General features: G+C 47.0%; 1 protein-coding gene across 1 annotated transcript in view; it reads right to left on the bottom strand.

Annotated features, from left to right (window-relative positions):
* The window catches only part of TG (thyroglobulin), a 256521-nt gene that overhangs the window by 172083 nt on the left and 63400 nt on the right, over positions 1–21038 (bottom strand). Inside the window, exons 25-27 of the mRNA XM_058564964.1 lie at positions 17550–17658; positions 12230–12421; positions 5078–5242 (exon numbers count right to left, since the gene is read on the bottom strand). Coding sequence (XP_058420947.1) covers positions 5078–5242; positions 12230–12421; positions 17550–17658 — 466 coding nt within the window. The remainder of the gene's footprint in view (positions 1–5077; positions 5243–12229; positions 12422–17549; positions 17659–21038) is intronic.

Here is a 21038-nt window from a genome sequence, read left to right as displayed (position 1 = left end):
TCACACTTGACAATAATTGTCCAGCTCCTGGAATGTAACACAGCTTCTGAGGTTGGGAACTGGGCCTTATTCCTCTTTATATCACCCACCCTAGCATAATTCCTGCTACAGAATTGGGGTTCAGTACATTAATGAATGCAAGGGGGAGTGAATGAGGGCAACAAAGCAATCAATGATCCTCAGATCCCACCAAGTAAACACAGAGCATTGTCTTCCCGAGCTCAAGAAGGCCGACCATCAAGTTAGTTTTCCTAATGCAGATTTCTGACTCATCCCTCCATTCCCCAAGACTTCCCCAGTTCAATATTGTTGATTGTGAGAAGGTACATAGAACCAAAGCAAACATTATTCCTCCTCTTCCCTGCTAAACAATGTTTTAAGGAAGAGAGTTTAGACTGTCCAAACATTGGTCCCACTCCTTCCACAATTACTGAGTTAGAACATCCCTGTTATACAAAGAAACTCGGACTCCTTCTGCTCTCTCCGTATTCCAGGCTGCAGGAACACACTCCCATTTAGAACTGCGGAGGTTTGGTGTGGAGCCTGATTCCTCAGGGTTGATGAGTGTTGTGTGGTCTTAATTTACTTCAGAACACTTCTGCAGAGATCATGTGCTGTATCTGGAGTGGTTCTACAACCCTGGAGAGGGCAGGATCCTAAACTGGAAAATCCAGGTTTCAGACTCTACCTTTTCTTGGCTATCTTCTCTTCTTTGTATCTCTTCCCCTATGTCTCTACTTACATTCCTTACCCATCCTAAGTAAGCTACACTCCAGCACCCTTATCTCAGGCTCTGCTTGGTGCTAAGCACGTGGCAACACACAAGCAATGATAGCTACTGTGAAGAACTAATAGGGTTACTTTTACATGGTCCATCCTATTTGTAGGTACTTATCAGACATCTACTCACACGCATCTGGTGACAATGAGTATCATAGATGCCTTGTAAGTTTCTCCACGTAGATCCCAGCCCCCCAAGATGATGACCATCACTGATACAAAAAAGACTGCTGTAAAGGGAATGTCAGCCATCAGGCTGAGCCTCACCATTGCTCAACAACATGAAGCCTTGGGATTCAGGATGAATCCAGGAGTATTTCTGCCAAGGCCTGTTTTTCCTATCAACTTTTAAGTCCCTGTGGGGATTAGGGGATATGTAATCTGCCTATTTTTCATTTATTGCACTTCAAGACATCATCAGAAATGAGCCATGTGCAGTCCCAGAGCTTTCTAAGCCTTTTTTCTTAGAACTAGGAAGATCAATCCAGGCAATACTAAATAGTTGAAAACATCCAGAGGAGCCTATTGGAAATTTGGGAGATGAAGACCCTGGGTGGGATCCTCTCTTGAGAACACATGTTAACGCACGCACAAATGTTAAACAGGAATCAGATGACAGGAAAGAAAAACTTTGCAGCCGGGAAAAGCATTGTGCCTTCATACGGGATGGAATGGCCTCTGGGTGGCTGGTGGGGTTGTTCGTTTGTGGCTGTACTCACTTGTTGCGGCTGGTATTAGAAGCCAGCCCTGAACTCCTGTGGAGCAGGTAACCTAGAAGGGGTTTGGTTGGTTTAACAAAAAGGAGAGATGTGCTAAACGGAATTCTGTGTTCCCACAATCCTTCATCAGTCCATTAAAATGGGCAAACATAGGGCCCACTGTATTTTAATAATTTTCATATCTGTCACCCTAACTAGCCTGTGAGCCCCTTGAGAGCAGAAACCACTCTCCTCATCTCTGTATGTACTCCTGGCCTGGCACCTCACACCTAGCAGATTCTCGGGATGAGTAGTGGATGCCTCGCCTTCTCTATGGCTGTTCGTTCACCTCCCAGCTCACCTCCACAACTCACACCTGACCCTCTGGCTTTCCTGGACCTTCTGTCCCCTTCTCCCCACAGCCTTGTAGTAGAATATGCTAGTAGCTGACATTAAAATCTTGAAGTAGAATGTGCTGGTTGCTGACATTAATTACCCAATGTCTGGATTGTAGCAGGCCCCAGGGAGATATCGAAGGAGCAACATTCACAATTACCAGACTCCTTAATTGGCTGGTACAATACATGGATAACTCTGAAACACTTTCTGCTTCCAGTAAATTGTATGCGGGACCACTGTAGCAGCAAGCGGCTCCGAGGGGTGTGCTGGAGAGCTTCCACTGACAGCTCTGGTCTCCAAAGCTCAAGGTTTGAGTCCCTGCTATGTCACCTATTGCAAAGACAGTTTCTTTAAGTATGACACATCATAGCTCTGAGTTTCACTTTCATGGCCAAAATTGTGATATAACCCACTGCCTCAACAGAGTGTCACAGGGTCGGTAGAGCTGGTGGGTGTGAAATGCTTTGTAAAATGCAGCACGGATATTGATGTGTTTACTATTTGAATTCAATTTATTCCATTGGGTCGTAATTTCCTACAACTGGCAATCAATTCACTTACCCTTTATAAGTAAATGCTAATTCTCCATTAACCAGGCCACCTGCTGAACCAGACCCCACAGTAAGTACTGGTGAGCTGATCATGAGAGCAAGACGTCCAGACCAGAAGTCCTACAGAGTGCCTCTGTTAGATGCACAGTTGGGGGACCAGAAACTCGGGATTCAGAAAACAAGGCCTTAAACCACAACCTATAGAGCATGTGAGCACTTCATTCTGTAATACGTAAAAAAGTGTGTCCCATTTTACAGATGGAGACCCTGAGTCTCAGGATGGTTAAGTGCTTAGAACAAGGTCCCAGAGGTAGGGGAGAAAGCAAGATTCAACGCCAGTATTTTAAATGCAAGCTTTTGCTCCATAATCTCTAGTATCTACTGAGCCCAAGGTGGAGCCCACCTGGTACCAGGCACTATTCCAGGTGCCTCGTGTGCATCCTCCTTCAATCCTCCCAACCCCCCTAGGAGTCAGAAGTCATCGTTTTCCTTATTTTATAATTGGGAAGACCAAGGCCCAGAAAGGTCTTACCATGAGTAAACATTCACGCTGGGATTTGAATCCAGGGGTCTGATTCCAGAGTCTGTATTTTAATGACATGTAACCAATTGCTAAATGGGAAGGAAGAGGCTGGCACTCAACCAACTTTGGGAGGGATAGAGTTCTTCTTTACATCCCTAGCCCCTTCCCATGTGCTTTCAATCCATTCTATGGCCTCCTCTTTAGTTGTTCAGATCCCTGGAATCCTCACTCCTCTTTTCCTCCATCAAAATCTGTTGTTAGGAAAGGATATGTATCAGCTATTCACACTTTAGTAAGAATTAAAATCATTATGTTTCTTTTCCCAGGGATTAATTGTACTTAAAGACTGACCTCTCATTATGGAAAGGAAGGATTTGTGCCCTATTGTTCTCATTTGGAGGTGGCCTCCTGATCAGTCTGTGTCTAAGGTAACCTCCAGTTTAGAACATCATGAATATTCCTCAGGTGGCCTGAAATCTCCACCAAAGGGCACCCTTCTTTAAGCTTTGTCTGCACACCAAAAGATACACATACACACAGGGCGCTGAAAAAAACCAAAAACTTAAAAAGTCATTCGGGAATCACTCCTCAGGGAGGCCAGATGAGGACACATTCTTCATTTCTTGGGCACACACCAGGCACATGCTCTGTGTTAAGCAATTCACCCTGGATTTATTGCCCATGAATATATCGTATATCTTTCTTCAAATGCTGGTTTTCACCCTGGGCTACCCCTCAGAGTAATGGATACCATATGTTTACTATCCATCATATAAATAAGCTATTTGATTTTATTTACTCCAAAAGAAACTAAGCCTCCTGGAATTCCACCAAATTCTGCAATATTTTTTCCAGGCTTTGGTACATATGTGCTCTGCAGATATCATGTATGTTCTCCATGCCAGGTTTTATGCTCGATGGTGTGAATCCAGAAATTAATAAGACACAGCCTAGTTCTTAAAATATAACAAAAAACAATGGAAGATTTTAAAAATGATAATAATATCATCTAATATTAATACTGTGCATCAGATTCTCTCCTAAACTCTTCTCAGGTGTTATCTGTAAGTGCCAATGTAGAGAGGTGGTTAAGAACGTCACTTTGGAGCCAGCTCGCCTGGTTTCAGATCCTAGCCCTGTACTTACAAGCTCTGGGACCTTGGGAAGTTACCTCCCTTCCATGTGCCTCAGTTTCCTCAGCTGTAAAATGGGGGTAATGATAATAACAGGGCCTCCCTCAAAGCCCCGTGTTGCAGTACAACGAAGGGGTGCAGCAGACGACCTCCGAGGAGACTTCTAGATCTAATGCTTATAAGTTTATGAAAAAGAAAGGTGGAAGAGCTTCTGGAAGAAATTAAGGGAAGGAGCAAGCTCAATGGTTATTTCTGTTCATTGAGCCCAAGTAGTCGGGCCCACAGTCCCTTGCCGCCCCTGTAATTAGAATGGGCAGTGCAACTGTTACCACCTGGAATTTCATAACTCACAGGGGGTGGATTATGCCCTGGGGGCACTGGTTTGGGGGACAGATCACATTTGGAGCCCCAGCTCTTCACCCTCCTTGAAGTCACACATTTGTCACAGGACTTTGCAGTTCCTGCTACTAAAAGGGCAGAGTCTATTTCCCCACCCCTGACTTTCAGCCGGGCCATGTGGTCTGCCTTGGCCAGTACAATAAGGCAGAGTGACAGAGTGTCAGGTCCAAGCCTCAACATTTTGAGGCCTGGCTTGTTTTCCCCTGTTCTCTCCCGCCTCTGCCATCTACAGGAGAAGAATGTACTCATCCAGAGGGAGGATGAGAGACACATGAAGCGGGGCGAGGCCATCCCAGCCAAGTCCAGACAAGATCAGCCAACTACCAACCGACCCCTGGATGGGCACCATCACTGTAGCCACCCAGCTGAGCCGGCCCACCTCCAGCCAACCTGCAGCCCGAGAGCCAAATCAATGCCTCTCGTGGAATGCTGCTGAGAGGCTCTGGTTGTTTTTTCTGCAGCAATTTTGGTTAAGTTTCTTTTCAGATGTAAAAATTTTCAGGGTTTGGAGAGGGCTCATAAGGGAGCAGCAGAAGGCCTTGCTGGTGAGGAAAATTAATTTTGAAGGAACATGGGCAGAAGGCAGAGACTTACTCTTGAACTCCTGGCCTCCCAGACGCAGTGTCACCTGGCGGCTCCCCTGGTCATATGTCACACCAGGACACGTAGTGTTAGTCTGGGCGTCAGAGCGGTCCCTCCAGTCTCCAACATTGCAAAGCAGGACATCAGGGGAGCTCAGCAACCCACAGATGATGGGACCTGCAGTCACGAGAGGGAGGAGAGGGGATGCGATGGGGAACATGCAGAGCCCTTTAGAGACTCACCTCTGTGCCTGAGAGGCTTGTAGGATGGGGACAGGTGACAATTCCTCAGGAGTAGACAGGGACACTGGAACTCAGGAGCCTGGTTTTAAATTAGATTACTTTTCTCTGATGGTCCTGCAATTGTCTTACTGGCAAACTTCCAACAGGAGGGTCACCACCATGCCCCAACCCTTCCCTCCTCCCTTTGAGCCCTTTTTCATGGGTCAGAAGCAATGATGACACCTCTGTTCCATGGGGTCAATAGCACTGACACCTCCAATACCTCTAGGGATCTTACTGCCAGAATCCCCTGTCTCCATTTTCTACCCCCACCCGACAGAGCGATCTTTTTGAGGCTTGAAGGAAATAAACTGCAGCTTCTCTCTCTCTGTGTCATTCACATACACACACACACACACACACACACACACACACACACACACACAAAGGAGATCAATTGTGAAGGGATTCAGGAAGGAGTATTTAGATTCAAAGAAAGGAACTATTAAAAACCAAGAGCTGGACACCACTGGCACAAGTGTCCCTGTTAGGAAGTGAGCTCCTTGTCTCTGGACGTATCCAAGCAGAGGCTGTGTGCCCACAACCCTGGGAGGTGCAAAGAGAAATCTCCAACTGAGGAAGGCATTGGACTATTTTGTCTTGAATGTATCTTCTAACTCTGAGTTTTCAAAAGCTGCCCTAAAGTTATGGCTTCATTTAGTATCAGGAAGACCTACCCCCAAGCTAACTGAATTTGACAGTGATTTTCGTTAGATAAATATATGGAATTCAACTGTTTTGGATGTCTGTGATGTGCCAGCCACCACAGCAAGTGCTTTATGTGTAGTAATCCCCTTAATTCTTCTTAATTCTTTCTCTTTTTTTCCTGAGGAAGATTCGCTGTGAGCTAACATCTGCTGCCAGTCTTCCTCTATTTTGTATGTGGGTCACCGCCGCAGCACGGCTGATGAATAGTGTAGGTCCGTGCCCGGAATCCAAACCCGTGAACCCAGGCCGCCGAAGCAGAGCAGGCAGAACTTAACCACTAGGCCACGGGGCCAGCCCCCCCTTAATTCTTATTGACATTATTATTTCCATTTTACTGAGGAGGAAACTGAGTCTCATATAAGTTAAGTACATTGCCCAAATTTACTGAGATCCAGAAATTAAATAATTTATGTATCATTTGAATTCATAACCCTGTTAGGGAGTATAGTTGTTCAGATTCTCCCGGGGGAAAAAAAAGGGAAATTTACCCTCCTACAACTCCTATTTCCTTTCTTATCCTAATTTATATCCAAGTCCAGATAAGCTTCAAACTCCTCTTTCATCAAAATTTCCCCAAAGGAGACGACTCATGGACATCTGGCTGATGAGTTTGACATTTTGTCCTTCTCCCTTCCACTGGCCACTTTTAACCTGCAGTAGTTACAAAATCAGTAGCAGCAGCAGCATCTCGGTGTAAAAAAATTACCTTCGAGCTCCTCTAATGTGGTGGTTCCCAGCCCAGCGTGCTTAGACCGATTATATCAAAAACACGGGGAGAGTTTGGGAAATGCATGTTCCTAGGCACCAACCGCAGAGTTTCTGACTTGGTAGGTCGTGTGTGTGTGAGGGATTAGGGGTGGCATTTGGGAATTAGTATTTGTAAATAGCACCACAGATGATTCTAGTGCACAGCTGGATTGCTAAATCCCTAAACTGGTTAGACCCCTTCATTTCACAGATGAGGAAACCGAGGCACGGAAAGGGAGAATGGTTGTGCTAGTTGCTGAGAAGCACAGGAACGGCCAGCAGGCAGCCAGGGCCTCGGCAAGGCCCAGACTGAGGCATGGAGCCCAGGGTAGCTGGGTGCGGTAAGAGCCTGCTGAGAGCTCGGAGGAAGTCTGAGGGCTGTGATCTGCCCCTCTCATGAGCCAAAACACAGGATCATGGAATTAAACAGGAGGCAGGGTGTGTTTTCCTTCTGCTCTCAGACCCTGGCAGAAAAACCCATGCCGCTTTTTTCTTAACTTGTGCTAAAGCGTCAATGGGAACTCTGTGTGTCCGAGAGATGAGGGCCAGCTAGAGACTAGAGGTTACTTTGCTGATTACAAACTGCCAGCTTCAATTATGCTCCTACGAACCTCAGGCCACACAAGTCCCTCTGAGCCCCACTTCCAAGGAGCCTCAACTGAAATGTAGGTACAGAAGCCTCATGAATTTTCATCAATAATTATCAGTGGAAACAAAGCCATTTAGGAGTTGGAAGTCGGGGGAGGCTGGAGTGTTGTTGGGAAGGGTGGGAGCCAAGAGAGGCGACGAGGGGGAATCTACCAGAAAGCGAAATGATTTTCCAGACTGCAGTAAAAGGACGCAGCAAGATTCTGTTCCTGGTCGTCAGCAGATTCAGCCAAAGCCTTATAAGTCAAAACTCCAGATCATCGGACAAGACTGGGAAAAACATCTGCCTGATGTTTTACGTGTGCCTCAGAGAGAGCTTAACTTGCAGCTTGCGAGGTGGCCATTCAGCTCAACATAACTCACAGATCACAGGCTGCACTGGGAGGGAAAAGCAAGCAAGCTGCTAGCCAGAAATGTCGTGGAAAAAAGGATTTTGTGGGCTTACTGCCCCATGGAACAAAATAATTATTTTATATATGATCCTAAGGAAAATGAAATCAACATTTCCAACTTGAAAAATCATATGGTCTGGTGAGTAATCAAGCATCTGGGGAAATTGTGGTGTCCCCAGAAAAGACATTTGGTTTAAAGGAGGCGAAGGCAGCCTGGATTTGAATTATAGTGTTTTTAAATATAGGTATACATGGTATACATAAAGACATATATGCATGTGTGTGTACATATGTGTGTGTGCATGCGTATGTATGTGTGTGTATAATTATGTATCTATATATATATAATTTTTTTTTGCTTATCTAAACACTAACATGAATGCTCATCATATAATCACAGAGCATTAAACCTAGAAGGAATTTTGGGATTCAACTTACTCCAATCCAATTCCTGCTCTAGTACTCCAACAAAACATTCTTATTTTAGCCACCCCTGACCACCGTGAGCTGACCTCAGCATTCTTCAGTGATCACCTTGTTTGAATGCTCAGCAGCATTCAAAGCTATTGACAACTTCTTCGCCTTTCAACCCTCTCCACCTTGGTTTCCACAAGGCACCTCTCTCCTGGGTCTGCTCCTCTGCCCAGGCTCTGTCTTCTTTGCAGATTCTCCTCCCATTATGCAGGTGTCCATTAGGGATCAGCCCCATCCCCCACTGTCTTCTCACCCTGTACCTTCTTCCTAGGAAATCACATCCATACTCACACCTCTGACACCACCTCAGTGCTGCTAAGTCAAACATTTCTATCTCCCACCCAGACTCCCCCTCTGAGCTCTGGATCTTTGCATTCAAAAGCTTAGTCCACAACTTGTGAATGTCTTAAAGGCCCTTCAAAGTAAGCATACCCCAAATGGACTCCTGACCTCCCCAAATCTCCCTCTCCCATCACCAAATCCGACAACTCATATTTTCCATTATTCGCCGTACAAGCAAGCTATCCAACCAGGTGAACAAGCTAGATAGCCAAGAATGATCAGACACCTCCCTCTTCCTCAATCCTGTATCCAAAATCCTGTTGATTTTGCGTCCTAAAGATATCTTGAGTCCACCCCTTTTCCTCCAGCTCCACTGCTGTCACCCCAGCCCCAGCTCTCCGTCCCTCTTCCCTGGACTACGGGGGTGGTTCCTCACTGCACTCTCTACATCTCTCTAACTCCCTATCCATCACCTTCTGTACACTCATGCCAAAGTGCCCATTTCAAAATTCAAATCTGATCATGACATTCCTTTGCTTAAAACTTTCAATAGCTTCCAGTTGTTCTTAGGATAAAAACAACCTTTAGTGCAACCGACAAGGTTCTCTATGGTCTAGCCCTTGTCTCTCCCTCTTGCCCCTTCCCAAACCAGGGCCCACCTTCCCACCCTCCTCTCCCTAGTCCAGTGACCACGGCTTCTTCTCATCTCCTTTTCTGTATCATGCACCCTCCTACCACAAGGCCTTTGCACATGCCATGCTCTCTGTCTAGAAATATCTCCCTTCTTTTATTCACTTAGTTAAAACCTACACATGTCTCAGGATTTAGGGTAGTCTTAATTTATCTCCTTAAATAGGGAAAAACATTTATTATATATTTTCAAAGTAATATTTACCTTTTCTTCAGAGCCTATCAATTAACAATTATCCTTTTCTCTCTCTGCACCTGATAGAAGGAGGTAGAGGCAGGGAATACGGGACAAGTTCTTGGTACCAGGAGTTAGGCAGCCTAGGTTCCAGTTCACTTTGCTGACCACTGGAATGTGGGCATCAGGTAGGTCACATCTTTTCTCTGGGATCAACTAAACTCATCAACATTACTCTGCACCTACAGTGTGCATGGCTCTCTCAGGAGCTAGGATAAATGGCGAACTCACAGCACTGGAAGTTGTAATCCACCAGGGAGACGGACATGTGAACTCAGATGCAAAGAGAAGAGATGAAACAATATTTCAGCAGGCCAGAAGCATGAGTGGGACTTAGAGTTGTACAGACTGATTTGGAGTCTGGGGAATCTAGAACGGGGGCTTGGGGGTTGGCGGTGAGACAGCAATGAAGAGACTGACACAATTACCAAGAAAAAAACAGGCCTAAACACAGACAGTGGAGGTAGGGAGGGAATAAACTTAATCCCAAAGATAAGAAGAAGAGAGTAACAAGAAATCAAAGTGACAAATTAGTAACAGGGCAGGAAGGTTGTGGGGCAATTCAGCATGATTCCCAGGTTTATGGCTTGAGTGACCTTCTCCAACGTGGAGTTTACAAGAGAAGCAGTTCATTTTGGATAAAAACTATCCATTCATTCAGAGCCATGTTGACTTTGAGGTACCTGCAGGCCATCCAGAGGTTTATCCAGACACCAGATGAGTACGTGGATCTGGACCTCTGCAGAGAGTTTTGGTCAGGGTAGAGACCCAGGAGGGGAGAAGGCAGAACCTGTTTACAGTTACCCTCTAAGGAATGTGCTCAGGAAGCGGAATGGGAGGAGCAGCCTGAGCAAGAGAAGGGTGTCTTGGAAATTAGGAGAGGGGAGTTTAAAGAACCACGGAGCAGCCAATAGTGTCGACTACACACACACTACACTTCCAGGCTAAGGAGGATGGGATGATGGCCCTGGTGACTGGTGAGTGGGTAGAGGCATTTTGGGGAATGAAGCAGTTTCAGATTGTAGGGTCTGCCTGTGATAGGAAAGGGGAGGTACGGACCAGGAGCAAGATGGAAGACACGAGATCAAGAGCCCTGTTGTGCTGCTCCTTAACATAACACAGACAGTAGAGACAGGGGCAACAGTGAAGGGCACTGGCTGATGACAGACAGGGTGGAGACCAGGAATGAGGGAGGAGAGAGAAGATGAAGGCGACAGGTTCTGCCCCCAGGAGGCAGGTTAGCTCTCAGGAGGGGATGATGCGCAGGCGCTGGAGCTGAGCACAACTCTGGGTGCTGTACCTGGTGGGGACTTTAAAAACAACCTGCTCACTGATAAGCCCAAGGTCACAGTTAATAGTCTTCAGAACACACGGAGTCTCCCTGCCTCTAGCTCAACTCACATGGATGCCCACTCTGGGCCAAACTCTCTAACCTCATCATGTAAACACTACCCATCCCTTGAGCCTGGCCCAAGTCTCTCCACTTCTAGAAAGCCTTCCCTGACCACCAAGTCCCCGTAGTATCTCCCTCCTTTGCACTCCAAGGCTCCAGTGGTCTCGACACTCACGCTGCCTTGTTTATGGAGCCTGGTGCAGAGCAGCGCTCAATACTTGTTTGCTGGATGACAGTCCAAATGAAAGAGAGAAGGTCATGGTCCTTTCATGGTACCCCTGCCTCCCCAACCAGACTCTAAGCTCCTTTTATCTTTTCCCAACACCTAACACATTAGATTGCACATATATGATGGTCAATTTAAGTTTATTATTGACTGAAAGTGAGGGTCATAAAAAGTTATATAAGACTACTTGGATTTTTCTTTAATATTCAGAATTCTCCATAAGCTGAATGCAACCAGTCACATAGTTGATTATAGTTAAGTCCCTCTGCTACTAAACTAATAGCACACCAGAAGCCAAATCCATGTCCAGCATTTTGCACCCATTATCCTTATAACAAGTAGTCAAATAGGAATTATCATTATCTCTATTTTATGGACAGGGAACTGCAACTTAGATAGTTTAAGCAACTTGTCCAAGATTACACAGCAAGTGACAGAGTGGTAATCCAGGTCCATCTGACACCAAAGTCCCTTCTCAACCGCTAGGTTATATAGCCAAGTACATGGATTTATTCCTATAAACAGAAGTCCATCCCCACTTTTGAGAGACAACAGAAAATTCTGGTCCTATTGATCACAGGACCTGACATACGTAGGCACTCAATAGATAATCATTGAATGAATGATCGTGGGGGATGGGAATGAAATACCATTTTTTGACCAAATGTGGTCAAATTGACCAGTCCAGGCTTCACAGCTGGCAGTAAGATGCTGTTGAGGATACACCTGGCCTCAAACCTCAGCTCTACTACTTTGCAAGCTGAGCGACCATGCGCAAATGATTCCAATTCTCTGAGCCTCCATTTCTCGGTTTGTAAAACGGAGCTCACCATACCTCCCCTGAAGACAGCAGTAAGGAAAAAATCAGCATTACAACATGAAGCGGCTAGCACAGTATGTGACATGTTGAAAGGGTCACAGCTTGTCCTTTTGTGTATGTGAATAGCACCTTCTGTGTGGGCGTGGCCACCTCATGCCTGCAATTTCCCATGGCCGTCTCCGTGTTGTATATCCCAGCTCTGAGACCCCACGTGTTCCCCATCCTTTGTCATAGTACAGGAGGGACCTGGCCCTCACTGTCACATTACCTCCTTGGACCCGTGCAAGGACGAAGCCATCGCAGCACGAATCACGGTCACATTCAAGAAGACAGAAGAGATGGACCTCTGTCAGATTGGCTCCTGAGGCTGAGAACACGACAGGCCTGTACATTCCGGAGAGAGTGTTTTGGAAACCAGTTTTTTGGAAGCTCTTCTGACTAGTTGTGGTGAATTCTTGGCCTGGGGAAAAAGCAGAAAGCATTTCTTAAAAATCTCAAAACAATGCAGAGTTGAACAGAGTTCACTGGTCATACAACAGTGGACCCTCTGATTGTGCTGGGGCAGCGTGTGGTCTAAGACGAGATGCTCTCTGTGTCATGAAACTTCTGCATGTGCCTGGGCATGAGGAGTGAGGAGCCCACCATGGCCATGGCCCCCAATCTGAAGGCAGACCCAGACACACGCCCAGCACACCTTTGAGGGTCTGAAGGGGAGGTGCGGAGAACTGGCATTTATGATTATTTTTATTATTACCAGCAACTACTTATTGAGCTCCAACTGTATACACAGACACTGTGACACGTGCTTTACCTTTGTGACCTCAATGTATTTTCTCTGCCCTGTGAGTTAGGTCCCCCCTGCTCTGTATCACATGCGTTTCTGTAACGCAAAGTGGTTCGAACACACGGTGGACACGAAGCTCTGGCACTGTGATGCTGAGGCTGCAATGGTAGAGCTACAGTTTTCCCCAGCATCTCACTGCCCCGTGCCATCACACAAAGTGAATGCAGCGTGCACAGATGCAGCAGAATGCAACAAGCTGCAGAGAAACGGAACTGGACACAACGCCCATCTGCCCACGTTCTTCCTCCTGATTCAGACCTGCCACCAGCTCTGTCTTCAAAGAGACGATTGCAATTCTCCCTTCTCTTTGTGCAACTGGCCCTCGTCTCTGTAACTCAGCAGCCTCAACATTTCCCTACGTCCTCCCACATCAGGCCACCTAGCCCTTTACATTTACTGTCACATTTCTTGGTGATGGATTCAATACGTCTTTTTTTAAACTGTGCTAGCATCTTACATAAGATTGTAATTGTTTATGTCAGTCTTCTGTTTAGAAATGGCATGGTTTGGGTTTTGCCTGTCCCTAAGTCTAGTTTTCCCATAGCCCTGTATTTTTAGAGCATCATTTTGCAAATATGAGATTTTTCAGGGAGAGAGATATATATATTGCACTATAGCCAAAATGTCTGTCCTATAATTATGTTCATTTTACACTTGAGGAAAGAGTGCCTTAACAAGCCTTAATGGTCTTGCCTGGGTTTACACAGCTGGTGATGGCAGAAGGAACGCCAGGGCCCATGCTCTTCACCACTGTGACCTCCCGCTGGCCCAGGAGTTCACCAGGTCTTACCGACTCGTGCACCTGGAGGTAGTGGAGAGGCTTACAGTGTGGGATTTAGGAGCACAAGCTTCAGAACGAGACAGACCTAAGTGCAAATCCCTGCAGCATGCCCGGCAAGCAAGTCCCTAATTCCCCAGAGCCTCAGCTTTCCCATCTGTACAATGGGCATGATAGTATGTAATCCTCAGGGATGTTGAACAGATAAAAAGATTGACTGTATATAAAAAGGCTGAGCAATGAGCCTGACACTTGGCTGATGCTCAGAAGACATTTCCAATGGCCGGTATCTTCTCCCTCCAAGCACTGGCTCACTCAGCCCCTTCTGCCTGATGCCCTCTAACTATGCCAGCGAAGCCCCCCCGATCCTTCACCAGCTTAACTTAAAGGGCCCATCCCACAGATTTTTATGGTTAGAGTTCATCTCTCCTCCCTCAATCTCTCTTAGACTCTCTTCATGCCTCGCTAAAGGCTCCATCATCCTTCACCCTGTATTTAAGCCACTTGAGATGGTGTCTGCTTCCCCCACCAGCTTGCGATTCCCTGGGGCCATTCCCTGCCATCTGATGCAGTAGTCACTACCCATAGGTGACTACTCAAATGTCAATTTCAGTTGATCAAAGCTCATCAAAGCAGGAGTCATATTCCAACTGCTCTGTGGCCACGTGTGGCTACTGGCTATCATTTTAAACAGCAGAGATTTATAGAATATTTCCATCACTCCAGAAAGTTCTACAGTGATGCCCTGGAGGGTAGGGCTCTCTCTCAGCTCACCTTGGCATCCTCCACATCACCCTGCATGAAGGACCACCTGCCTTGAGATCTTTGCACGGTGGGCTCCTTCTCATCCTCAGGTCTCAGTTCCAATGTCCCCTTCTCTGAAGTTCCTTCCCTGGGCACCCTAAAACACCTCATGTCCAGCTTTATTTTCCTTTTTTTAATTGTGATAAAACATATATAAGATTTACCATTTTAACCATTTTTAAGTGTACAGTTCAATGGTATTAAATACATTGACACTGTTAGCAACCATCATCACCATCCATCTCCAGAACTTTTTCATCAACTCTGCACCCATCAAACCCTAACTCCCCTTTCTCCCTTCCCCAGCCCCTAGTGACCACTGTCCTCCTCTCTGTGTCTATGAATTTGACAGATATTCTAGGTGGCCCAGGTCCATCTTCATCCGATTGTCCTGTTTCATTTTCGTCAAAGCACTTATCACCCTCTGAAATGATCTTATTGCTGGATCACTTCCTTCATCAATCAGTGATTCTGTGTGCTTTATGCGCAGCTGCATCCACAGTGCCTGCCCAAGTGTGTATTACACCGTGGGTGCTCAGTAAATACTTATGGGATGTGCCAGTGCTGAGCCGACCCCCACAATGATCGAGTCCTAGACAGTGGAGCAGGTCTGGGAGATCTTTCAGAGTTGGGGGAGGCCGTGCCCTGAAGTCACAGGTTCCACCTTGATGTAGCAGCAAGGTGCTTTCTCTTTCTAGACCTCATCTAGAAATAAGGGGTTTGGGCTAGAGAATCTCAAAGGAAACTTTGGGAGCTGTCTTCCATTGATGCTGAAAAATCACATGGCTCCTCCTCCATGTTCAAGGCCACAGACTCTCAGTTGGTATAGACAGAGGATGGTACTGGAGGATGGATCAAGCTGTCTCTTCTTCCCGGACACTCAACGCCAGACGTGTGAATGGACGTGCTTGACTACCTACTAAGTTGCACGGACTGTGCTGGGGACTTTCAGAAACCGTGTCCCTTCCCCCTCAGCTGTGATATTTTATTGCTATTTTACAGAAAGCAAAATAAAGTCACTCTTGATCAGAGACAGAGCTAATAAGTGGGGAGGCAGGAGTCTGAGGCCAGATGCAGCTTGCCCCAATCTCCCTTCCCTTTCCACAACACCAGGATCCCTAGAGGCTGGGTCTGTGCACTTTCTGCTTTAAAAATACATCAAAATAAAACAAAAAAAGCAAAAAACAATTCTGCCCTTGATTTAGTTTGGCAGCAAGGAAGCTTCGCAATTTCCCTTGCAATCTTCCCCCTAAGTATAAACTTTCAGGAGGTGAGAAGGAAAAAAAAATAACAAACACTTAAAAAAAAAAACCACAATTGCATTTTTTAAAAATGTGACAAAAGTCCAAGGTATGGTTTTAAAGAACATTTTTGGGAGGAGTTACTTGTTTTATTGTGGCTTTCCTTTTTAGAAAATAATCTCTGTGCTCTGTTATTATTTTTAAAAATGGATAGTAAAAATAATTGGAATAAACAGTGGGGCAGAAATTCTAGTAACCCTGGCCACAGATCAGAGAAATCCAAGCTCTGCTGGACTCCCTTATCCCAGGGGAACCCTCCTCTGAGACAAGTTGGAGGCATTCAGTGAAAGAAGGACCAGAGACAAAAAAAACACAAATGCTTGCGATGCTGAGGACTGCTGCTGAGGTCAGCTGGGGCTGTGCGCCTGAGCCGTGCCAACCTCTCCACTGGCTGCCAGCTGTTCGCAGTGCAAGTCTGAAGCTGCTGGGAGCTAGGCCACCTGCCCTGAGTTACGGACCTAAGAGAATGACACGCCTGCCACCCTTCGTTCCAACCCCCAAATCCTCATCCAGGCCCCCTTGGCTGTCTTCTGGTCCACAGCCATAGCCTCGGGTCATCAGGAAACTTTTTAGCAAAAATACAAATGATCGTAGAAACATCCTGCACTTGCTGTTTACCAAGTGCCACTGTTCTAAAAGCATCCCATGCGTCACCACATTCCGACCTCCCGACCACCTTTGTTCGCCTGTGGCTCCTGTGTTACTAATGAGGAATCACAGAAGCCTAGAACATCAAGAACTGGCCCAAGATCACATCGCCTACATGCAGCAGAGCTGGGGTCAACCCAGGCAGGTGGACTCCCCCACCCTCACCCTGAACTCGTGGAGTGAGGGCCCGGGGAGCGCAGTGGCTAGTGACAGTATCACGGCTCATGGGGCAGAGCCTCGTGGGGCCCAGGGCTCACAACCTGGCATTGCTGTCACCTCTCTTGGGCCTAATGGAGAGGCGGCAGGAGGCGAGAAGGACAGGGCAGAATTGCACAGGCCACAGGATTCAGGGGGACTGCTTCTCTTACACGAGCTACAGAGACCAGAGTGTTTCCCTGCTCGCCCTCTGTGAAGCCCTCTCTGAGGGGGAATTCAGACACACATAGGGTCAAACATAGCTCCCAAATTTACTAGCGGTATGACCTTGGGCAACTCTCTTAATCTCTCTAAGTCTCAGTCTCCTCATCTGTAAAATGGGGATTATGATCCCATTTTTGCCTTCCTCCAAGGATTTCCGTGAGGCTGGAATGAAGGGATGTATGGGGAAGTGAGCTGTAAGCTGTAAAACATGATACACCCGTGCTACTCGAAGTGTGGTCCAGGGACCAGCGGCTTTGGCATCCCTGAGAGGGAATTTGAAAGGCAGAATCTTGGCCCTACCCCAACTTATTGACTCAGAATCTGCATTTTTCCAGGCCCCCAGGTAATGAGCAAGCGCATCACAGCTGGAAGAGGTCCTGCGTGCAGGGTGATGAGAGAGAAAGTGCTCGGAGGTTTGGACTGGTTGTGAGGAGAAGGTCTGACAACTTCCAGGGAAGGTGGAGATCAATGGGAGAGGAGCGTGAGGCTCCGTGAGAGGGAAGCCCAGGAGGGGCAGTTGCAGGGAGCCCAGAGCCCATGTCCCGGCTGGAGATGCTCCCCACCTCACAGGCAGCCTCGTGGGGCTGCATGGGGCACACAGTCTGGACTTAGCTGGGTTCTCCCCGCAGACTTTGTGTCTGCCCTGCAACTTAGTTCCTCGCCTACAGAATGAGCCTCCCAGTCCCTTGGCAGTCGGGCCCCTCCCTAAACGTGCCCCGCTGGAAAGCAGCTCCAAACACTGAACAAGTTAAGCCCCCGAGGCCCCGAGCCATCCAGCTCTCAACCAACCTACCCTTTTTCAAATACACAGCCGGAGGGTCTTGATCCCTGCTCCTCACTTTCACCAGGCAGCTAAGACTTCCAAAGCTGGTGGCCTTCGAGTTCCCCAATGCGTCTTGATCCTGAAGAAGGAAAGAGGCTGTGTTATCATCCTGTGATACTTAATAATTCAATTCAACAAACATTCGTCAGACTTGAACCAAAGCTCGGCACTGGGGCTGCAAAGATAAATAAGAGAAGATTCCTGCTCGATAGTTTCTCCCAGTCTATTAGAGCACACAGACATTAAGCAGTAAATTCCGGCCCAGAGTGTTAGCTGCAAAGACACACGTAACTAGAGAGGAGGTCAATTACAGAAGAGGGAGTGATTAATTCTATTGAGAAAGGGGAGCTAGAAAATTTCCCAGAAAAAGTGAATCTAGGTGGGGTACTAATGTAGAAGTAAGAGTTTTTCAGGTGGGAACAGGAGAAGGGTGATTTTAAGCAGAGGAAACAGCAGAAATGGAGAACTAGAATTCCATGGGTATTTTGAGAACTAGGTCCAGTGTTCTCGGGGCCTGTCAGTTGCGGGGAGTGGAGGGAGAAGGGAGGGAGGCAGGAGCCAGTTCATGGACGGTCTTGGAGGCACGCAGCTGGTATCCAGTGAGGACCAGAGGAAGGTTCTTAAGCTTGGACATGAGGAGGTCAGACTTCCAAAGATCCTGCCGTCCTCACTCATCTCTGATCTCTCTTTCCGACTCTTTCCAGCACTCTTGCTGTGTAGGCGTGGAAGGATAAATCTGTCTGTATCAATTTGTGGTTTTTCCCCGTATTTTACCCTCCCCCTCAAAGTGGTCTGCCTTTGAGTTTCCCGGCTGCAGGAATTTTTGGAGGGCAGGGGCTAAAGCAAATCTAGTTGAAGGCAACAGCTCTTCCTGTGTTTTAGAAAGCCTGAGCTCACTGAACGGATGATGGCCTGGGAGGAACAAGAGCCTTTGAGGGGAAAGATTCCTGCAGACCAGAGAAGGGCTTGAATTGTGGGTCCCAGGCAGCAGGAGCCCTCGGCCCATCTGTGGTCAGGCCCTGGCGGAGGTGGGGCAAGTGCCTGGAGGGGCTTACGCCAAAGGGTGGGGCCCCTGTGTGCCCAAGAGTCCCTTCCACACCCGAGCCTGGCCCAGACACAAGGGTGTGGAGGGGCCTGAAGGCAGCGCCTGGGCTCATGGCCTCAGCACTGGCTGTGTGGATCAGTCATCAGTCATCAACGCCCCCACGTCCGTGCCTTGGGACCACGCTGAGAGCCCTGGGCCCTCAGGAGAGGAGCCTTACTAACTGTTGAGATGGACTTTCCTGCCCACCCGACGTGTGGATAACAACATAACAGCAATGGTGGCAACCGTAACAATGGTCACTGAGCCTTTACTCTGCGGCAGAAACTGTCCTGTGAGCTCTTCCGTGCACGACTTTACTCGGTCCTCACAACAGGTCTGGGAGATGGGTGCCATTAATTCCCCACATCAGAGACGGGGGTTCTGACGAACCAGGGGGCAAAACAGCGACAAGCACATGTGGGGCTGGGGCTTGAACCCAGGCAGCCCGGCTCCAAAGCCACCTTCTAAAGGACTCTCCTGGTAAGAGAGGGTCTCTCATGGCTGAGGAGTTGGAGGTAGAATTCACGCCTTTTTTGCTTTTTTTTAAAAAAAATATGAAGAAGTGGTGTATTTCTTATAGACTGAAATCCACACTTACTAAACGAGCAGCTGTCAGATATCGGAGGATCAAATGATCAATAATCCAATATGTTTGCCAGAGAAATGCCAGCGCTTAGTAAGCACTTAGTAAGTGTCAGTTCTTTTTGTATTATTATTAACTCTATAAGCTGGCTCTGATCCCTTAGGAAAACAGAAGGAGCAGATTTTCTTTAAATCGGGGACTCCCAATGACTTGACAATCACCTAGGGAGCCACTGTCACTGAGAGTGACACACGGTGACAGTTGTGGTCCTCAGACCCCTCAACCACAAAGCACCTGAGGGAGGTCTGGACAGAGGTGTCTTGTTGGCAGAATCACTTGCCGCGGACCAGCCGAGATGAGGGCGCAGCAGCTGGAACCCCCATAAAACAAGTAAATGGAGCTAGCCTGCACTGTCCGACAGCAGAAGAGGGTGACACCAAGGCTCTGTGCTCAGTCCTGATGTTAATGACAGGGGGCTCTCACTGAGTGTCATCGGCCGACAAGCCTGTCCTCCCCCTCCCCACTCATGACCCCCATTCCCTCTCTGACATATGTTAAGACCAGGTCTGAATCACGATAGTGAAAACAATACAGGCCATCGTCATCCTCCCCAGAATGCTTACACCTTAAACTTAAAGGAGCTAATCTTTCCTCGACAGTCTACTGGGTCTCGTGTCAGCTCCTTGAATCCTCACCAGAAGGCTGCGAGTTAAAGACTCCATTTTACAGATGAGGAGACTGAGGTTAAGGAACCTACACATGGGGCTATTAGACATAGCCCCAAAGTGATGGGGCTGAGATTCAATCCAAGACCCCTCCTGCCTCTTCTCTGGATTATGCAGTTTCAGACCCCAGTTCAAGTCCTAAAATTCAGAAGTCCACCCTCCATGCCCCTTCCAGGATGTTGCTTATGAATACACACTCACACGCCAGCACAGGAACATGGACAAAGGGCGTGTAATGCACGTGTGTTAGTGATGCTGCAAAACTGCTAACAAATCTACACATCCTTAACAAGTGTGAAATAAATTGTGTACATCCATAGGATGGATTGGTATGCTGCCATTAAAAAGAACAAGGTTCCTTTTTTAAGATACTGAAAGTTAAATATTATATAGGAAATCAAGGTAGAAAAGAATATGTATTATAAAATATTAGCATGTAAACAAACAAAGATTGATGCTTATAAACACATAGAAATTTTCGGGAAGGATCCATAAGAAACTGGAGAGTAAAAATAGAGATTTGCATGCAGTTAGGAGTTAGGGAGTTAAGAGACAGGAGAATTAATTTTCACTGCATCCCCTTCTGTCCTAATTCATGGTAACCATGAAATTGCCAATACTCTACCAGCTTTGACTTATAGAAACAGTAATTCCATGTGGTTCTAACTAATATTTAATTTTTTGCTTTTTAAATCATAATGATATTTTACTTCTACCATGGAAAGGAATGGGGGGGGTCTGAGACTCAGGGGGACAGATGGTGTTTAGGGCTCTGGACAATGCCCTGTTGCATCCGCTGCCCACACTGCCCGATGAGGTAAGCTGGTGGGTAGCAGAAGGGGAGTGCTCATCGTTGAAATTCTCTTCTGACTGATTTGTCAGGACTGATACTGATTGATATTGCTCAGATGAATGCTCCTGATGTCAGCTTCATCCTGAGCCATCACTGGTCTACTGCAGTTTCAATTTCCCAAAGTCTCATCACTTTGAAGAAATGGAGACAACATGGGATCAGCTACCGACAATCTCATTCCATCCCCTGATCAGCCTGGTGTCAACGCAATCAG

Source organism: Diceros bicornis, chromosome 21 (assembly GCF_020826845.1).
Source record: "Diceros bicornis minor isolate mBicDic1 chromosome 21, mDicBic1.mat.cur, whole genome shotgun sequence".
NCBI lineage: Eukaryota > Metazoa > Chordata > Mammalia > Perissodactyla > Rhinocerotidae > Diceros > Diceros bicornis.
The sequence above is the reverse complement of the archived record's forward strand: the minus strand, read 5'-3'. Positions and strand labels throughout refer to the sequence as shown.